General features: G+C 47.7%; 1 protein-coding gene across 4 annotated transcripts in view; it reads right to left on the bottom strand.

Annotated features, from left to right (window-relative positions):
• Nucleotides 1-19,958, bottom strand: part of EVI5L (ecotropic viral integration site 5 like) — a 29,138-nt gene extending 9,180 nt beyond the window's left edge. The window contains exons 1-13 of one of the 4 annotated variants that reach the window (XM_072149107.1): nt 19,805-19,958; nt 13,815-13,975; nt 10,332-10,497; nt 8,775-8,999; nt 8,126-8,200; nt 7,917-8,042; nt 4,975-5,118; nt 4,797-4,886; nt 3,964-4,061; nt 3,824-3,884; nt 1,632-1,685; nt 1,248-1,280; nt 135-275 (exon numbers count right to left, since the gene is read on the bottom strand). In XM_072149107.1, coding sequence (XP_072005208.1) covers nt 135-275; nt 1,248-1,280; nt 1,632-1,685; nt 3,824-3,884; nt 3,964-4,061; nt 4,797-4,886; nt 4,975-5,118; nt 7,917-8,042; nt 8,126-8,200; nt 8,775-8,999; nt 10,332-10,497; nt 13,815-13,975 — 1,374 coding nt within the window. In that variant the 5' untranslated portion in view covers nt 19,805-19,958. The remainder of the gene's footprint in view (nt 1-134; nt 276-1,247; nt 1,281-1,631; nt 1,686-3,823; nt 3,885-3,963; nt 4,062-4,796; nt 4,887-4,974; nt 5,119-7,916; nt 8,043-8,125; nt 8,201-8,774; nt 9,000-10,331; nt 10,498-13,814; nt 13,976-19,804) is intronic. The other 3 variants (XM_072149105.1, XM_072149104.1, XM_072149106.1) reach the window with 3 other exon arrangements.
• Nucleotides 19,959-21,859: the final 1,901 nt, after the last annotated feature.

The following is a 21,859-nucleotide window of genomic DNA, read 5'->3' as shown; positions in this document are numbered from 1 at the left end:
AAGTTCTAGGTGGCCCTAAATTTGCTACAGGAGACCCATTGTATTATGTAGCAGAACATAAAGACCATCTCCGCCATGGAAACTAATAAACAATTACACATATTTATGGTATTGAAAGTCCCATCCTGTCTTACCTGTTTATCCTGCAGCTGTCGGATGAGATTCTGGGCGCTCTGTAGGTTCTCGGTCGCGGTGTAGTATTGCTGTTTTACTACAGCCAGCTCTCTTTTTATAGCGTAATTTTCTTCAGCTTCTTGAGCGCGTGTCACCTGACCCTGAATGTGAAGAGCCAAGGAGAAGATCATCTATACTTTTTATCATCTTCTCCCTGTCTTTCTGCTCATAAGGACCCTTAGAGGGTCCTCTCTGCTTTGAGATCACACAATCCACACTAAGAACGGATCTAGCTGTATTGGACCTATCTTTGGTGCTCTTGGATAAAGCATACCTGAAAACAGGCGTACAATAATTTATCCATAATGCAATGGGCCACCACAGGGTGTAGATCCCCCATGTCTGGGCACCGTCTATATGGCGCTGCCTCCTGATAGATCCGACTTGTGCCGGCACTTAGCGCAGCCTTTCATTAATGTGCCCCTTTGACTTCTCTGTGCTTATGCCAAACCTTTTGTGCAGAGGTGCCAGGGTGTACCAAGACGTCTTCAATGTGGACCAAGAGAAGAATAAATGTTTCTATCTTTATTGCAGCCTTGAACTATGTGATGATTTGGGACATAAGGACCTTTGGATGGTTTAGTGACCCTAATAGACTTCACTGGTGAAGGGGTTTCCCCGGTGACTTCTTTCTTCTGATAACAGCTCCTGTCCTGACTGTGGGTGATGTGTGCTATTGCAACCAAGTTCCATTCATCATTCAACAACCGAGCTGCAATACTGGCACACACCATAGTCAGGGGTGGCGCTGTTTTAAGAAGAAAGCTGTCGTGTTTTTCAACCCTCGGGGAACCCCTTTACACAACGGTAAGTGAATTGAGTCCCATTATGTATAATCCACACCCAGAAAGTTCTGAGCACCAGTCCCAAAATTCTGCCATGGACAAAAGGGAGTATTTTCGATCGGATTTCGAGGCGGACAAGAGCACTGTGTGAACCTGGCCTAAGAAGGACCCCTCTTCCCATCTTAACCCTCGCTGCCCTCCCTCATGTTAATGTGATAGGAAAAATACAACAGGAAAAAGCAGGAACCACCCCGAAGACAAATAAGGCGAGAAGATCGGTGACTGTACCTGGATGAGCCTGTCCGCTAGCGCTGCACTTTCCTATGAGGTGGTCCACAAAGACGAGGAGGGGACAGGACGAGAGAAAGAGACGGAGCGAGAGAAACAAAAGACAAAGCAGGAGGGGGAGAGAGAAAGAGAAAGGTAACCACCACCGCACTACAGGAGGCAGGACAGAAAACCACAGCTCATCTGTAAATGACACAACTCTACAGCAAGAAATTACTCCAGGAGGGAGAAACATGGCCGCCGGGGCTGCATGCTCCGTATGGGAACAGTATACAGCATGGAAGCCAGGCGGCCATCTTTACACCTCCTATATAGGAAAGTGGGGGATGGGAGGAGAGATAGAAAGAGGGGACACGATACCTGTGGGGGACTATTAGGTCTTACCTTTTCTAGCGTTTCAATGCGTTGCTTCAGAAGTCTGTTCTCTGTCCGTAATCGCTGTATAAACGATCATGAGAAGCGTTAGGTACAGTACAACAATGGCACGTAATAAAGTACATTACACTATACCCTGCTATATGTGGCTGAGATGCTTGTACGGAGGGCGCTTTTCACACAGGACTTGTCATAAATCTGATGCACGGCCGCGTCAGATCTCAAAAATTCTACACCCAGCGGAGGCTGATTTACCCGTTCTCGCCCAACCCCATGGTTTGTAAGTAAACCAATGGTTTGTGCCTTTCTCTACTACATAATTGGCATTATACATGAGCAGAGAAGGGTAATATTTTACCTGAGATGAGTCAAGTCTAAAGGCTGCAGATGAAGTATCACTTCAGATACTCCTCTCTGCGGTTCTGTAATACATTTGCTTGTGGAGTTATATTGAAGATAAGAGTCTTCACTTTCAGATCACATCTGGCTTATGGTTCTGTGAGCAACAGAACCTGAGAGACAGACAGTAGGAGGGAACTGGATCTTTATCTGCAGCTCACATTCCTAACTATGGGGGAGATTTATCAGAAGTGTCTGAGGTAAAACTGTTCTAGTTTCCCATGGTACCCAATCAGAGCTCAGTTTTCATTTTCCCACGGCTATAAAATTAAAGCTGAGCTCTAATTGCTTTTCATGGGCAACTAGAACAGTTTTACCTCAGACATTGCTGATTAATCTCCCCCATGTCTTTAACTGCCTGCATCTCAGGTAAAATATGACTAAACCATTATACCTGGTAAACAAATGGCCGCTAATGACCAACAGCACTGCACCAGCACACCAAGCCATAGACTAAAACCATAAGATCTGGTGAAAAACAAAACCATAATACATAGGGGATGCACTAAAATATTAAAAACCACAACATAGTGGGTCTACTTTACTACCCATGTTAAACTCTTTTTGGTGCACTCTGGCAGTGCAGGGGATGCCAGATTCATGAAGAACGGGCACCAGAAATCCTGAATCTGGCGCCCCCTGCACACTACACAGGCAACTGCACATAGTACAGACCGCACTTCTTTTAGTAAATGTGCCCCATTGTGTGTGAACCCCTCATGCAGCCCCCCCCCCCATACTAACAAGGACTGTGTGATATACATTTGTATTACTACTTCTGCTATTATAGCATTTTTAATTGGTGTATATGATCATTTGTACTTTAATATATAGACCTATACTTGTGGGGACTGTATTTGGTCTGAGGGTTCATACAATGACCAATGTGAGCACATTTGAGATTTGGTGTGGTTTTAACTGTTTTTAGTGCATACCCAATAAAACTTGTTATTTTCATGTATTATGGTTTTGTCCCATTGTGTTACACCAGATCTTATGTGACATTTTCACATCGATTTCTATAGGTAAACTGGTGACATCTGACATCTCTACCTGAGGAGGGCAGTAGTTTAGTGGAGGAAAAATCTGGTGACAGGTTCCCTTAAACAATGATAGCAAACATATAGGGGCAGATGGAGATACATCATGCGCCAACATCTGCCACCTGGTGCAGTTCAAAGACGAATTAGGCACAAAGCTTCAGAGGACAAAAAATGCTCCAAAACAATAAGCAAATCCATCGTGATAAACCAGGGGCACTAACTGTAAGCGTCTCATATGTGGTATCCATGAGGGGGAAGTGCTGATGAATCAGAGGGGAAGGACGAGACAGTGTAACAGCCTGTGAAGCAACAGCACAGAGGGGTCTCTGGTAGCACCCCCCCCAGGAGACCTTCTGGCTCATTAGCATAATTTGAAAGTTGATTTCAGAAGGAAGGGGGCCATGGATAACAAATATAAGACGATTACCACAGTCACAGTGTCTGGATCTATGTGGTTTATCATGATGGTAGATTTTCTTTAAGCACAACCCACAAGTTCTGACACTTGAGAAGTTTCCATGTGATTTCTATATTTGCTTGTGTGAAGTTTCCATTGGGTTTCATTCCAGCATTTAGAGGGACAAGGTTATTGCAGACACAATGTAACAAGTGATAACATCGGCGGCTGATAACTGTGATGTGATTGGCGCTCATTGCGCAAGTCCTACAGAGGAGGGGCCGCCATCTATATGGACAGGGACTGACAACCCCGGCAGTCACTATAGAAGGAGGTGGTTGTCAGACATTCATGGCGCTCACCTTGATCTCAATTTGCTCCTCCATCTCTTTGCTTTTAATGGCTGCATATTCTTTCTCCAATCTAAAGAGAAAACCAACACACGTCTCAGCTCGCAGCCATAGGGTAATCCTTACTGGGAGAATGGGGGTTATCCTCATACCGTTTCATCCGCTTAGGGTTGTACTTGACTTGGTAAGCCTTAAGGATCAGCTTATCTGGGCAGCTGTCAAACTGATGTGGGATCACCTTCTGAAAGTACTGAAAATAGCAGCGCGTTACTACACAGATGTCTCGGGGAACAAGACAGACTGCACCTGTATCCTAGACCGATGCCCCTTTACTTCTAGGGGGCTGGCAGGATCCAGATATTACCCAGCCCCATAGAACGTAATGGGGGGCCGCACTCCTGTAGCTGGGGTACAAATGTCTTATGGGAAAAACACTTTATATACATCTATAATGTCACATGTAGTAGGGACTGGTAGGGAACATGACACCTTCATAGGAACTACAGCACATCCATAACACTCCATTGAGAAGCATTGGGAAGATGTGAATGTACCCCAAAATCTACAAGTAAATATCCACTCCGGTGAAGCGCCATATAGCGAGGATATGCTGAAATTTCTATTTGTAGCTCTCTGTATGTGTTAACTCTGTACATGTGAAACCTTGAGACCTCAAGGCAGGACCCCCCCCCCCCTCCCCCTGAGACCTCAAGGCAATACCCGAGACCTCAAGGCAGAGCACCCGAGACCTCAAGGCAGAGCACCCGAGACCTCAAGGCAGCTACCCCCCCACCTAGACCTCTAGAAGGACCCACAAGACATGGAGCACAACCTACGAGATCTCAGGAAGACCTCCAAGGCCTAAAGGCAATGAAGACCCCCTTTCCCAGACCTCAAGGCAGACGGCAAGGCCACAGGCAGTTCTTGAGACTTAATTCTATTATCCCAAGCTAACAATACAGCCCGCTTATAGAAAGATCCTTACCTGGGACATCCCTTCCATGTCCAGCTGCATCAGTTCAGTCTGATTTACAGTCAGCAGAGCCATCCCCACCCGGAATATGACCTCCAGCCCCTGTAAGGAGACACCAGATGTCATTGTCACATGCAATCACAGACGTGACCAGTGGGCAGCACACGGAGTGGTCACAGCAGCCCCTCACCTCATATATGAAGATATCAAACACACGAGTGGCTATAGGTAAGGGAAACGTAGTGAGGAATAACGTCAAAAACCAGGAGGAGGCGTACATGGACGTGTGGAAACAGTGGGAACGAAAGTGGAGATTTAGCTCCGGGAGCTGGTCCTGCAAAACAGATTATCCGGGATTCATTACACATGGCTGGGGAGGACATTACAGAGGGACGTATACGATTATATATGTGTCCCGTCATCTCTTACACTGACTGCGCTTCCGATATTCCTGTATTCCCTTGACTACACTTCTAGCCTTGTCATAGGAGCATTATATGGATCTAAACCCCCATCTACATAGATGTACACCCCCAATATGTGCAGCATATCAACATATCCATCATATCAACATTAAATCCATCATGATAAACCAGGGACACTTACTAATGGATCCAGGCACCGGGACTGTAGTGTTCGTCTAATATGTGTTATTCATGGCCTCCTTCCTTCTAAAATCAACTTTTATAACTAAGCTAATAAGCCAAAAGTAGCTTCACAGGCTGTTACACTGTGCAGGAGCACTTCACCCTCACACTGTGTGAGATTACATCAGGCTGAGAAAGGGGGAAGTGCTGAGATAGCAGAGGGGAGGGGAAGAGTGTAACTGCCCCCGAAGCTGCAGCTATTAACACCCCTAGAGCGCTTATTAACATCATTTTAAAAGTTGATATTAGAAGGAGACCATGGGTAACAAATATAAGAAGATACCACAGTCACGGGGCCTGGATCTATGAGTAATGTCCCTGGTTTATCATGATGGATTTTTAAGGGAAGGACACATGACCTGCTCATTGGCTGAAGTAGACCTTGTGACCCCCCCTCCCTTTTCCCCCCAAAATTCGGGACAGGAACAGGCCAAAAAACAGATTGAATTAGGAGTCGGAGCAGGGTAACCAGTGTGTATTTTCCCCCCACATCAATCCCAGCCAATCGGGGTTCATGGAAAACCCCTGAGTCTCCTCTCCGTCTTTCATTTTTGGTTACACTCTTCCATAAACCAAGAGCGTTCCAGAAATGAAATATGGGAAGACAATGGAAGGTCTTACATTCAACATCCGTTCCTTAGGGTTCCATTTACAGAAGAGAAGCTTCCATACTACTGATATTTATAGGGGGAAAAATACGGGGACTGCTGCCCTATTTCTCTCATTATAAATAATGGAAGGGCGTGGGGCTTGTAAAAAGATGCCAACATAACAACATCCTCCATCCTACCACTAGAGAGGTTTTCCAACTTCTTGATATTGATATTGCCCCTGCAGCACCGAGAAGATAACAGCCCTGCCCCCGCAGCACCGAGAATATAACAGCCCTGCCCCCGCAGCACCGAGAAGAGACAGCCCTGCCCCCGCAGCACCGAGAAGAGACAGCCCTGCCCCCGCAGCACCGAGAAGATACAGCCCTGCCCCCGCAGCACCGAGAAGAAACAGCCCTGCCCCCGCAGCACCGAGAAGATACAGCCCTGCCCCCGCAGCACCGAGAAGATACAGCCCTGCCCCCGCAGCACCGAGAAGATACAGCCCTGCCCCCGCAGCACCGAGAAGAGACAGCCCTGCCCCCGCAGCACCGAGAAGATGACAGCCCTGCCCCCGCAGCACCGAGAAGATGACAGCCCTGCCCCCGCAGCACCGAGAAGATACAGCCCTGCCCCCGCAGCACCGAGAAGAAACAGCCCTGCCCCCGCAGCACCGAGAAGATACAGCCCTGCCCCCGCAGCACCGAGAAGATACAGCCCTGCCCCGGCAGGACCGAGAAGATAATAGCCCTGCCCCGGCAGCACCGAGAAGATAATAGCCCTGCCCCGGCAGCACCGAGAAGATAATAGCCCTGCCCCGGCAGCACCGAGAAGATAATAGCCCTGCCCCGGCAGCACCGAGAAGATAATAGCCCTGCCCCAGCAGCACCGAGAAGATAATAGCCCTGCCCCCGCAGCACCGAGAAGACACAGCCCTGCCCCAGCAGCACAGAGAAGATACAGCCCTGCCCCAGCAGCACAGAGAAGATAATAGCCCTGCCCCCGCAGCACCGAGAAGATAACAGCCCTGCCCCTGCAGCACCGAGAAAATAATAGCCCTGCCCCCGCAGCACCGAAAAGATAATAGCCCTGCCCCCGCAGCACCGAGAAGATAATAGTCCTGCCCCCGCAGCACCGAGAAGATAATAGCCCTGCCCCCGCAGCACCGAGAAGATAATAGCCCTGCCCCAGCAGCACTGAGAAGATAATAGCCCTGCCCCACAGCACCGAGAAGATAATAGCCCTGCCCCCGCAGCACCGAGAAGACACAGCCCTGCCCCAGCAGCACAGAGAAGATACAGCCCTGCCCCAGCAGCACCGAGAAGATAATAGCCCTGCCCCAGCAGCACCGAGAAGATAATAGCCCTGCCCCAGCAGCACCGAGAAGATAATAGCCCTGCCCCAGCAGCACCGAGAAGATAATAGCCCTGCCCCAGCAGCACTGAGAAGATAATAGCCCTGCCCCACAGCACCGAGAAGATAATAGCCCTGCCCCCGCAGCACCGAGAAGACACAGCCCTGCCCCAGCAGCACAGAGAAGATACAGCCCTGCCCCAGCAGCACAGAGAAGATAATAGCCCTGCCCCCGCAGCACCGAGAAGATAACAGCCCTGCCCCCGCAGCACCGAGAAGATAACAGCCCTGCCCCCGCAGCACCGAAAAGATAATAGCCCTGCCCCCGCAGCACCGAGAAGATAATAGCCCTGCCCCCGCAGCACCGAGAAGATAATAGCCCTGCCCCCGCAGCACCGAGAAAATAATAGCCCTGCCCCCGCAGCACCGAGAAGATACAGCCCTGCCCCAGCTGCACTGTGACAGATCTCTGGGAAAGATTGTAAAGTGCCTGATAAGATACTGTATTTATTTGTGGGAGTTGTGTAAGGAGCACGACTTACCTGTAACATATATTCCAGCTGGTATATACATAAGCCGAGCTCAGCCATACTGGGCTTAAACAGCTCGCGTAACCTGTACTCCTGCATCAGCCGCACAAACACGCAGAACGCTTCCTCCTCCGGCATCTGGAGCAATGGATGTGAGAGAGGGCTATCATATGATCAGTGTAGATGGGTGTATAGGGGTAAGTGTACACACAATGACTTACCTGCATGAGAAGGAGGCCCACAATGAAAGCGCTGCCCTGACAGTAACCCACTTCTCGGTCTATCAGCGAATAGGCCTAGGAAACAAAGCTCTGGATGATGAATTCTATGGATACAGGCGGTCCCCTACTTAAGAACACCTGACTTACATACGACCCCTAGTTACAAACGGACCTCTGGATGTTGGTAATTTATTGTGCTTTAGTCCTAGACTACAATAATCAGCTGTAACAGTTATCACAGGTGTCTGTAATGAAGCTTTAGTGTTAATATTGATTCTTATGACAACCCAACATTTTTAAAATCCAATTGTCACAGAGACCAAAAAAGTTCTGGCTGGGATTACAATTATAAAATATACAGTTCCGACTTACATACAAATTCAACTTAAGAACAAACCTACAGACCCTATCTTGTACGTAACCCGGGGACTGCCTGTAATTCTGCAGACCATCACAGCCAAAAATGTAACCACTTTATCTATATGGCGTGACATATGTTGTAAATTGCCAAATGGGCTGTACCAGTAAGGGGAGTATCCCTGCAAAGGCTGATCATCCAATCACTGCAGAGATTCCTTGCAGACCTTTGGAATTATTCTAGAATGAAGTTCAGCAATCTATCCATGTGCATGTGACTACCATGACTTACCTTCATGACATTGAACAGCCCCTCCTGCCCCAGGCTGTCCTGGCCCCTGAAGAAGTCATGCTCGGGGTAGGTACGAGCAATGTCCCTTCGGATCAGCTTCTCACATGGGGACGACATCTTTAGGAGGTCGGCGTATTGCTTTTTCACGGGCATGTCCGTCGCGTTGCACAGCATCTGCCATACTATGGCCCGAAAGTGATGAGGGATCCCCTTCCGTATCAGCTCCTGCCACACACAATAAGAATGACAGACCCGATACGCCATTATGTATGGCACTTCATAAGCTTACCCGTCACTCCTCACTGCTTCCTGGATGTTGTGGCACTGAAGATTCTTGGTACATTGGTGGCAGGGGGTGCACCATTTTTTTTTTTTAAGGTTCATGTATCACAATGATTGACACCTACCATATAATTGAGGGATATATATATATATATTAAAAAAAAAAAAACTGTTGCACCAGCGGCCCCGCCTCCAGGGAACCAGCAGGTGCGGCCCCGCCCCAGTGTAGCAAGGGGCTAATTTGCATTAAGATAAAAACATATATAAATGTATATATCATTTCTTTGTCTAAAATGACCAATCGAAGGTAACAAGGAACTATGGGGCAGATTTACCAAGCTGTCTAAAAGTAAGAATGTTCTTAGTTGCCCATGGCAACCAAATACAGCTCCCCTTTAAAATATAATGAGCACCGGTAAAATGAAACCTGAGCTATGATTGGTTGCCTAGGACAACTAAGAACATGCTTACTTTTACACAGATTGATAAATCTCCCTCAATGTATTTGGAAAGCTGATGCTGTGTCCTACACTATGTGTGGAGTGATTTTGGAGCTGAGAGACTCCCTTTATAGGGGTTGTCTTGTTATCCCTTATTCACAGGATGTACTAATTATCGGAACCCCAGTGATCATAACAACAGGGGATCCCTTTCTATCTAATCGATGAAGTGACAGGTCGTAAATGCCTCTCGCCTCTCCTCTGTTCAATATGGGATAGTTGGTAGTTACTGAACACAGTGCTCAGGTATCTCCAGTGAGTGGGAGTGTTGGAGATACACCAGCACTGTGCTCAGCAATTTCCAAGACTTCCATAGAATTGAACATAGCTACAGGACACATACCTCACCTGTCTCTCCATCATTTTGTGAGAGCAGGATCCCCTTTCTCATGATCAGAGGGAATCCCAGCAGTCAGGGCGTGTGGATAAGACATAACAATCTCACTTGGTATAACCCCTTTAAGAACCACAAGTACTTCAGCTGCAGACACACGGACAGATCCTTAGCCGGTGACAGTCAGATCACTATCTAGTTGCCTGCATGTATATAAGTTAAGGTGCAGAGATATCTTCATAGACCAGTACAATGATACATGTCTGGGATTTATCATCTATCCATGAACACAGGAGGAGGATGAGGATGATAGTCTTACACTCCGCACAGTAATAGGACAATTAGTGTTAATGATGTGAGACATTGTCCTGTAATGTAATACATCCCCAGAACATAATGGAAACCTGTCCCCTCCAGGGATTGTAACCCAAACCCACTGACCTTCAGCAGCTTCTCCTTCCTCCTGGTCCATTCCTCCCAGTGAGTGACAATGCGTCCCCACAGCTCCCAGCTGTCCTGGTCCAGAGGTGGTGGCCCCGGGGAGGTGACACTGGTCCTGCAGGATCCAGACACACTACGGAGGGATTTGGAGTCGGCTTCAAGGAGCCTGCAGCAAACAAATGGAAACAATATTAGTCAAGGAACGATGAGAATCAGGAAACATCCTCAACATCAGGTATTCTAGTGAAAGGCTCCAGTGTATGGATCTCATAGATTGTCAGCTCTTGTGAGCAGGACCCTCACTCCTATTGTTCCATCTGACAATGTTATTACTCTGCACCAGTTCATGGTGCAGGAATTCTGTGCCAGACAGAACCTGCACCAGGCTGAGCCTAATGGGGGAAGATCTAGCATCACATGAAGATTTAACCCCGCCTGTCCGGTCACGCGAATCTATCAGGAGGCTCCGGCCTGATGATATATCCAGTGGTCCGGCCTGGCATAAAATGGTGCTATAGGGTAGTGCACAGCCGACTTCACAATCCGGGATGTACCCCTCCATGCACCAGGTGGTAAATAGTCACAATTCCGGGCTGTGCGACTATTGCAGGGCTTGTACACTAGACAACTGGTATACAAGCCCTGATAAATCAGCCCCATAAAGAGCTGGTGCACGGTGCTGGAGTTTATGAAATCCTCCCCAATGTAGAAAATTTGTGGCTTTTCACTAAAAAGTCCCAAAATCGACATCAAGGGGTCATTTATCTGTATTTTTCCTTTGCCTTTTTTGTCCTTTATCCGATGCAGATTTTTTTTTAGGTGCAATTTTGTTTTTAAATATTTGCGCAACTCGCACCAATGTTCTTCCTCCACCTCGTCAGACCAATATAAACTCCCCCCCCCCCCCCCCATCACCTCATGTACCACATCTATCAAGCGGTGTAAGCTACTATGGTAATTCTGTCATCCAAAAATCTCCCAAGACATTCTAAAAAACTGGTGTGAAGAGTCTGCTTACTGATACATCGCCCCCTATTAGAGGCAAATGTTTTGACCCAGTGAGGGACCTTCTTCAGACATGGAGGAACCAGGGAAAAAGCGACAAGGATAAAACGCAGTAAAGTGATGGCAGTAGAAGGCATCCTGGGTGGTCCGTCACGTACGCGGCTTTTATAAAAATCAAGTAACCCCCTGAGCGTACTAACACGGGTAAGATGCTGAGCAGTATTGTCATGGCTGCCCCCTGCCTCGTGCTGTGATATGTGCCCCCCATACATACTACACGTCCAGCTGATGGATCCTATACACTATTCCGCCTCATACATGGTAATGAATGCCGGATTTAATTGGCATGAATGACATCGGAAGAGAAGCCAGTCTGCGCTGTGTGTCTGAAAGAGGACATTGTGCAGAGGATGAAAGCCGCCCGGCCGCACGCTCTGTGCGCCATTGTCCGCCTGCTGGGAGGATCGCAGCTGACTTTCTCAGACACTCGCAGCAATGGAAGGTCTCAGCCCAAGGTCCCGGCACATTTTAATGAGCTCTGTACAGAAATAATCAAACATGACATTCATACCCGCTACGGGCAAGCTCCATCTGTGTGTGCCAGCCTCATGCCACGCGGGGAAACGCTTGGAAGGTGAACTATGAGATGTGTCACATCCACGCATATACATGGAAATAGTCCCCAAAACTACTCCACCCACATCGATGGCTTAACAAACCCAAGAAACCAGGAGAAATTCTCTTATCTTCTTCAGATACGTTTCTATAAACCTTGCAGGACCAAAACAAGTCAAATGTCGCCCCAAAAGGTCTCATTTATTTCATCCAAATATGACGACAAGTCAGCGCGTAAAAGTCGCTTCTCCATTCACAGCAGATGAGGTAGAGGACTCCTTTTATTAGGGTACGGGAGTGACCCCAACTCCTATTATGGAGATAGGTGTGCATCCCAGGGGGTGCCAGGTGACCCCAAACCAATCTAATGGCCCATAATAAGTGAAGGAGAGGTTATCCATAGAAGATTCCTAGAATACCCCTGTCCTGGAGGGCCTCTTCACATTCCTTCTCCCTCACACATCTGATTCCCGCACAATAACCTGCGACTCGAGATCCATCAGACTAAGCAGAAACCAGAGGCCGCAGCTTAATCATTGATTTCTCACATTCCTCTCAATCTCTCAGCTGTAAATCACTTGGGGTATTTTTCTCCCAATTGAATCAATCACACTTCTCAGATGCGGTCTGTCAGATAAGAAAATTCTGAGAACTTAAAGGAAATCTACCATCAAAATCCATCATGATAAACCAGGGACACTTTCTCATAGATCCAGGCACCGTGACTGTTGTAATCTTGTTAGATTTGTTATCCATGGCCTCCCGCCTTCTAAAATCAACTTTTATAATTATGCTAATAAGCCATAATGGCTCTGGGAGGGGGAGGTGTAACCAGAGCCCCTCAGTGCTGCAGCTTAAAGGACTGTTATACTGTGGAGAAGCATGAAACCCTCCGACTGTGTCATATTAAATCATGCCGAAGGAGGAGGGAAATGCTGAGTGAGCAGGAGGGAAGGGAACAGTGTAACAGCCTGTGAAGCTGCAGCATGGTGGGGCCATGGAAATGTTCCCCAGATCCATTCTGGCTCAGTAACATAACTTCATCTCCATAGATAACAAATACCACAGTCACAGTGTCTGGATCTATGAGTAATGTCTCTGGTTTATCATGATGGATTTTGAGGAAAGATTTCCTTTAAGTCTACAGGGAAGTCAAAAATATCTGGAAGTAGGACACCACTTCTATAAGATGTTGGACAAGTTATATATACTTCAAATGCAAAGTGTTTAGGTTACAACAAGCTGATCAGTAAGGGCGGATTGCCGGGACCCCACCGATCATAAGAACAGGATCCCCTGCAATACAGAGAACTAGGGGTCCTGTTATTACTAAACAATTAGTGTTCTGCTTCTCCATCCAATACTATGGGAGGGTCGTAAATTGGGGAGAACAGCGCTCAGGTTATCTCCAGCACCTCCAATCCCCGTTTATGTGAGTGCCGAAGTTCCTGGAAGTTGCCGATTTCTGACATTCCCATAGTAGTGAATGGAGCGTCAGAATACATGCGTATTTAGTGAGTACAGGACCCCATGCTCTGTGTTGCTGCAGGTCCCATTCTCGTGATTGAATGCGACCCTCACCGATCAGAAGGTTATCCACTATCCTGCAGATACTTAAATAGTTGGTACCATCACTTTAAGGCTGTGGCCTCACAGTGACCATGTTTGGGTCATTGTATAGACCTGACCCAATTCAGATTACTGTATTGGTCAATGGGCACATTTACCATACACGGCACGGCATGACACCCCCTGCGCAGAGAAGTCACAATACCCCGCACTGCACCGGTCATTGCGAATAAATGACGGCTTTCACACCTGATGTATGTGGCCCTATGAATGTTCCCCGGCCGCCCCGGGTACCTGTTCTGCTCCTCCAGTTTGTTGAGCAGCTCCAATTCATCTGGGCTGAGGTTCTCAGAGTCCGAGGGCGAGACGCTCACCGCCGCCGACAGGGACGAGTCGTCAGGACTGAGAGCCGGACTGGCCATGTCTGCGAGATGGAGGGGGGCCAGAGTGCTCATCTGAAACAAAAAGAGGGGCAAGCCAGCATGACATGATGGGTGTAGTAGTAGTAGAAACAAAAGCTTTGTTGTAATAAGGTACCCAGAACAACCAATCAGGTATATGCTTTCATTTTCTGAAATTCCTTTGAACTATGACACCTGGAATCTGATTGGTCACCATTGGAAAATGCTCCTCTATAAGAGCACAAGCTGATAGGACCTCCTGGGGGGTGAATATATGGCCCACAGTGCTAATTAAAGGGGTTGTCCGACTATACGAACGTAACGTAGAGTAAACCAAACTAAAAACTCATCCTTGACCCCTCTCTTCCTGCCGTAGGCCAATCACAGACTCCAAAGGGGACATCTTGCACAATCAGCAACTCATTCACTGGTCTCAGCAGCAGTCACCCTTGAGGCCTGTGATTGACCTAAGCAGGGATCTTTAATCCAATGGTACAAAATCTGACAAAAGCAAAACAGGCGCCAGTGCCCGGATGTTGCCACATTGCTATGTGGTTCCGATAAACCCCAAAAGTCCTTGATCTCATCGCCACATCTGATCGAACGCCTGGTGGGCATTAAGGTCCATCTGATCGGTGCAGATTCTCCATGTACAGGGGAGACTCCTTCCTCCTGCTTTCCGCTTCTCCAAGATGCAAATACAAGGGTGGAGTTCCCCTTTAAATTCAGTGGTGGCAGCACACGGGTGGCCTGACCCATTTCATCTGTATAGTAATGCGAGGCGTACAGTATGCAGGACACGAAGGCGCCTCAGGGAACACGCTGTTTCTATCACCGGGATTTTATTTCATTTATGTGCAAAACAAAAACATAAATTTTACTTTTCCTGTGACAGAATTTCCTGCTGGTGATTAATTATAAAGGATAACGAGAATTCCTGATATTATACAAAGCAGCCGCCATTACTGCGCCCTCTGTTATGTGATGTGTACATATATATACGTCAGTAATGATCCAACACATTTATCATCCAACATCAGACACAAAGATGAGGCCTAGAAACTGTGTACCAGAGAGGAGATGGAGGGACAGGGATAATACACACAGTGATGTCACAGTGCAGGGGTAATACACACAGCGATGTCACAGTGCAGGGGTAATACACACAGCGATGTCACAGTGCAGGGGTAATACACACAGTGATGTCACAGTACAGGGATAATACACACAGTGACGTCACAGTACAGGGATAATACACACAGTGATGTCACAGTACAGGGATAATACACACAGCGATGTCACAGTACAGAGATAATACACACAGTGATGTCACAGTACAGGGATAATACACACAGTGATGTCACAGTACAGGGATAATACACACAGTGACGGGTTATGTGACAGTTTGGATGGAGCTGAAGAACAGAGGACGACGATCCTGAAGTTCGGTCTGCTTGTTTCTACACATATCAAACTCAAAGTAAATGTAAGCCCCCGCCTCCTCTTGTTATGTGGACCCTGAGCCTCATATTGGCGCTGACTGGATCCATGAGCTCCAACAAATGCTTCACCAGAGGCACAAGAGACCCCAATACCCCAAGAGAGCGTCTGATATAACCTTCCACAGCAAGATGAATGTCCTCTGTCTATATTGGCCCAATGTTCCGATTTATGAGCCCCTGCATAAGGAATAAGGACTGGGGAGGTCAGATTGGCAACCCCTGAAAAAATAAGTAAACCTCCTGACAACAGAGTCCTATGATGTGTTACAGAGACCAATTACAGGGAACCTGTCACAGGGAAAATACAGGGAACCTGTCTGTGTGTTTCTTTTTTTATACCTCTTCTTTAAAAATCCAAAACTTTATTATTTTTCCATGCACAGAGATGTTTAAGAGCTCGGTCATGATTTAATGTCACTTTCCATGCCATGTACTGGCAAGCTGGAGAAAAATCCAAATAAGATGAAATTGACCAAGGATGTATTTGCACCATTTTTTGTGGGTTTTTTTAAGGCTTTTCATCGTGTGCTCCAAACGATTCCTTCACTTTATTCTTTGAGTCAGTGTGTTCACCGAAATACAAACCATATAAAAGGTTTTATTGGGATTTAGTAGATTTTTTTTTTTAAATGTAAAATCTTTTGAATAATAATAATAATAAAAAAAAAAAACCTGGGGGTTGTCCTGTTTCCTAACACCCATAACTTTTTGTTACGTGTAGGACGATGTGTAAGGGGTCATTTCTTTGTGGGACCACAATACTTTAGTGATCAGGCCCCATGACATGACTAGGAGTCTCTAGGAGACTGTCATGACATGGATCAAGTTTACAGAATACTTATTTAAGAATCTCATCTTTTAGATCAAATTAGGGTTATGGTTCTGGGAACCGCAGATAAAAAAAAAATCGACTTCCTGCCTTTATCGACGGTTTTGTAGATCACAGCACCGCAATCCGAAAGATGAGATTCTTATCTTTACTATGACACCAGGAGCATGTTTGTAGGTGCTATAGATCAGAATATAGAGGTGTCTGAAATGACGCTCCAGCTGCTGCCTCTAAACTTGACTAATCTCACGCAAATAAGACTCTTCTCTGCTCGTTTTCACGTGAATTTGGAGGCAAGGATTTTTAATACATAACAAATAAATGGGGTAACTCAGGTGACAGCATCCCTTTAAGGTGCTCCGTTACCATTCCCAGTGGTAGCAAAAAACAAGTAGAATTTTTTACATTTTTGAATCTCATAGTAATAGAGCGAGGCAGACACAACCCACAGACAGGTGTAGTGCCGCTTATAGAAGAGAGAGGTGTTTATCTAATCCTGGAACAATCACTCTCAATGCTTGTGGCTGGACTCCCCCTTTAAGAATTCACTCTCTTCCCAGGATGGGCACGTCCTGCGCCCTCAGCCATTACTCATACGTGACTCATTACTGAATACACAATCAACAAGCGACCAAACGACCAAAATATATTCAGCACATTCTAGGGAGACTGAAGGAGTTCATCAAAGTGGACTGTTACACCGTCCCCGGAGCAAGGGATATGGTCCTGATATGTGCCAAAAAATAGGGATAGAGATAGATACACACACACGTGATACTAGAGATAGACGTGGACACACACGTGATACTAGAGATAGACGTGGACACACACGTGATACTAGAGATAGACGTGGACACACACGTGATACTAGAGATAGACGTGGACAAACACGTGATACAAGAGATAGACGTGGACACACACGTGATACTAGAGATAGATGTGGACACACACGTGATACTAGAGATAGATGTGGACACAAATGATACTAGAGATAGATGTGGACACACACGTGATACTAGAGATAGATGTGGACACACACGTGATACTAGAGATAGATGTGGACACACACGTGATACTAGAGATAGATGTGGACACAAATGATACTAGAGATAGATGTGGACACACACGTGATACTAGAGATAGATGTGGACACAAATGATACTAGAGATAGATGTGGACAAACACGTGATACTAGAGATAGATGTGGACACAAATGATACTAGAGATAGATGTGGACAAACACGTGATACTAGAGATAGACGTGGACACACACGTGATACTAGAGATAGACGTGGACACACACGTGATACTAGAGATAGACGTGGACACACACGTGATACTAGAGATAGACGTGGACACACACGTGATACTAGAGATAGACGTGGACACACATGTGATACTAGAGATAGACGTGGACACACACGTGATACTAGAGATAGACGTGGACACACACGCGATACTAGAGATAGATGTGGACACACACGTGATACTAGAGATAGATGTGGACACACACGTGATACTAGAGATATATGTGGACACACACGTGATACTAGAGATATATGTGGACACACACGTGATACTAGAGATAGATGTGGACACACACGTGATACTAGAGATAGATGTGGACACACATGATACTAGAGATAGATGTGGACACAAATGATACTAGAGATAGATGTGGACACACACGTGATACTAGAGATAGATGTGGACACACACGTGATACTAGAGATAGATGTGGACACAAATGATACTAGAGATAGATGTGGACAAACACGTGATACTAGAGATAGATGTGGACACAAATGATACTAGAGATAGATGTGGACACACACGTGATACTAGAGATAGATGTGGACACAAATGATACTAGAGATAGATGTGGACACAAATGATACTAGAGATAGATGTGGACAAACACGTGATACTAGAGATAGACGTGGACACACACGTGATACTAGAGATAGACGTGGACACACACGTGATACTAGAGATAGACGTGGACACACACGTGATACTAGAGATAGACGTGGACACACACGTGATACTAGAGATAGACGTGGACACACACGTGATACTAGAGATAGACGTGGACACACACGTGATACTAGAGATAGATGTGGACACACACGTGATACTAGAGATAGATGTGGACACACACGTGATACTAGAGATATATGTGGACACACACGTGATACTAGAGATAGATGTGGACACACACGTGATACTAGAGATAGATGTGGACACACATGATACTAGAGATAGATGTGGACACTAAAGATGCTGATACTAATTGGATTACAGATGAGATGGTGGAAGGATACATAGAAGATGATGGAGGCAGCCATGGATAAGTGGGCTTAGGACACGGCAGGTAGAGGGAGGGCAGCCATGGATAGGTGGGCTTAGGACAGGGCAGGTAGGGGGGGCAGTCATGGATAGGTGGGCTTAGGACAGGGCAGGTAGGGGGAGGGCAGCCATGGATAGGTGGGCTTAGGACAGGGCAGGTAGGGGGAGGGCAGCCATGGATAGGTGGGCTTAGGACAGGGCAGGTAGGGGGAGGGCAGTCATGGATAGGTGGGCTTAGGACACGGCAGGTAGGGGGAGGGCAGCCATGGATAGGTGGGCTTAGGTCAGGGCAGGTAGGGGGAGGGCAGCCATGGATAGGTGGGCTTAGGACAGGGCAGGTAGGGGGAGGGCAGCCATGGATAGGTGGGCTTAGGTCAGGGCAGGTAGGGGGAGGGCAGCCATGGATAGGTGGGCTTAGGACAGGGCAGGTGAGGGAGGGCAGTCATGGATAGGTGGGCTTAGGACAGGGCAGGTGAGGGAGGGCAGTCATGGATAGGTGGGCTTAGGACAGGGCAGGTAGGGGAGGGCAGCCATGGATAGGTGGGCTTAGGACAGGGCAGGTAGGGGGAGGGCAGCCATGGATAGGTGGGCTTAGGACAGGGCAGGTAGGGGGAGGGCAGCCATGGATAGGTGGGCTTAAGACAGGGCAGGTAGGGGGAGGGCAGTCATGGATAGGTGGGCTTAAGACAGGGCAGGTAGGGGGAGGGCAGTCATGGATAGGTGGGCTTAGGACAGGGCAGGTAGGGGGGGGGGCAGTCATGGATAGGTGGGCTTAGGACAGGGCAGGTAGGGGGGGGGGCAGTCATGGATAGGTGGGCTCAGGACAGGCCAGGTAGGGGGAGGGCAGCAATGGAGAGGTGGCTTAGGACAGGGCAGGTGGAGGAGGGCAGCCATGCAGAGGAGGGCTGATGCCTCAGGTGGGCTCAGGAGAGGATGTGGAGGAGCCCGGGCGGGGGGTGGGCGCACCATGACGTCAGAAGGGCGCTCTGAGGAGCTAATTATGACCTCATTAACCAGCGAGCTGATGAGTGACGTCAGAAGGCATCATGTATCTGCATGCGGCACCCTGACTGTAATGATAACGTCCTCATCACCAGTGACACGCCCTCTCCCGGGCACAGTGACACCCACACACCCCATCACCACTCCCATTAGGTTACACACAAGCGTCCGGTACCGCAGCATTGGCCGCCATGTCCTCACCTCAGGCCCCGGCGCTGTCACGCAGCTCCTCCCTCCCCGGGGCTCTCCAGCACCGAACGGCGGAGAAATCAGACACACGGCATCGCCCCGCCTTCTTTCTACGCCAACACAGACCCAGTCAATGGGGTTGCGACCTTCAAGCGATTGACGTTTATCAAAACCAATCAAGGACTTAACCGGTGACAGCGGGGCGGGACTAGCAACAAGCTCTATGGAAAGGAAGTAGAGCCAATCAGAGAACCCGACTGTGAGGATAGTGACCAATAGAAAGGCATGAAAATGACAGCTGGGTGGGACTTGATAAGTGTGTTACTAGCGACTTGCCTTACTGGAGAAGGCTGGGCTAACACGGATGCCTCTACCCAATAGCATAACGATTATTTTCTAAATGACAGAAGAGTGAGCCAATAAAGAAGCGAGAATGAAATATTTCTCTTTATCTAAAATAATCAATGTGTTAGACAAGTGTATATAGCAGCAACGGTCCTGCGTCATATCATATCTACATCAGAAGTCTAGCTGTGTAGTCATTAACCATCTACACTAGTCTGTGTAGTCTGGACCTCCCCCTATAACAGCAGTCTGGCTGTGTAGTCTGTAGTCTGGACCTCCCCCTATAACAGCAGACTGGCTGTGTAGTCTGGGCCTCCCCCTATAACAGCAGTCTGGCTGTGTAGTCGGGAACTCCGCCTTTAACATCAGTCTGGTTGTGTAGTCTGAACCTCCCCCTATAACAATCATCTGGCTGTGTAGTCGAGACCTCCCCCAACAACAGCATTCTGTGTAGTCGGGCCAACCCCCTATAACAATAGACTGGCTAAGTAGTCTGGTCCTCCCCCTATAGCAATAGTCTGGCTGAGTAGTCTGGACCTCCCCCTATAACAGTAGTCTCGCTGTTTAGTCTGGACCTCCCCCTATAACAGTAGTCTGGCTGAGTAGCCCTATCCTCCCCCTATAACAGCAGTCTGGCTGTGTAGTTTGGACCTCCCACTATAACATCAGTCTGGCTGTGTACTCTGCAACAGCATCTTGGTTGTGTATTCTGGACCTACCGCTATAACAGCAGTCTGGCTGTGTAGTCCGGACCTTCCCCTATAACAGCAGTCTGGCTGTGTAGTCCGGACCTTCCCCTATAACAGCAGTCTGGCTGTGTAGTCTGGACCTTCCCCTATAACAGCAGTCTGGTTGTGTAGTCTGGACCTCCCCCTATAACAGTAGTCTGTGTAGTCTGGACCACCCCCTATAACAGTAGTCTGGCTGAATAGTCTGGAGACCTCCCCTTATAAAAGCGGTCTGGCTGTGTAGTCTGGACCTCCCCAATAACAGTAGGATGAGTAGTTTGGACCACCCTGTATAACAGTAGTCTGGCTGAGTAGTCTGGACCTCCGCCTATAACAGCAGCCTGGCTGTGTAGTCTGGACCTCCCCCTATAACAGTAGTCTGGCTGTGTAGCCTGGACCTCCCACTATAACAGCACTCTGGCTGTGTACTCTGCAACATCAGCCTGACTTTGCAGTCTGGACCTCCCCCTGTAACAGCAGCCTGGCTGAGTAGTCTGGACGTATCCCTATAACAGTAGTCTGGCTGTGTAGTCTGGACGTGTCCCTATAACAGCAGTCTGACTGTGTAGTCTGAACCTCCCCTATAAAAGAAGCCTTGCTTTATAATTTGGACCTCCCCCTCAAACAGTAGTCTGGCTGTGTAGTTTGGACCCCCCTCTATAATAGCAGTCAGGCTGTGTAGTCTGAACCTTTCCCAATATTAGCAGTCTGGTTGTGTAGTCTGAACCTCTCTCTATAACATCAGCCTGACTGTGTAGTCTGGACCTCTCCCTATAACAAGTCTGGTTGTGTAGTCTGAACCTTTCCCTATAAAGGCAGTCTGGCTGTGAAGTCAGGACCTCCCCCTATAACAGCAGTCAAGATGTGTAGTCTGGACCACCCCCTATAAAAGCAGCCTGCCTGTGCAATATGGACCTTCCACTATAACAGCAGTCTGGCTGTGTAATCTGGACTTCCCCCTATAACAGCAGCCTGGCTGTGTAGTCTGGACCTC

The sequence above is a fragment of the Engystomops pustulosus genome, chromosome 4 (assembly GCF_040894005.1).
Source record: "Engystomops pustulosus chromosome 4, aEngPut4.maternal, whole genome shotgun sequence".
Lineage (NCBI taxonomy): Eukaryota > Metazoa > Chordata > Amphibia > Anura > Leptodactylidae > Engystomops > Engystomops pustulosus.
The sequence above is the reverse complement of the archived record's forward strand: the minus strand, read 5'-3'. Positions and strand labels throughout refer to the sequence as shown.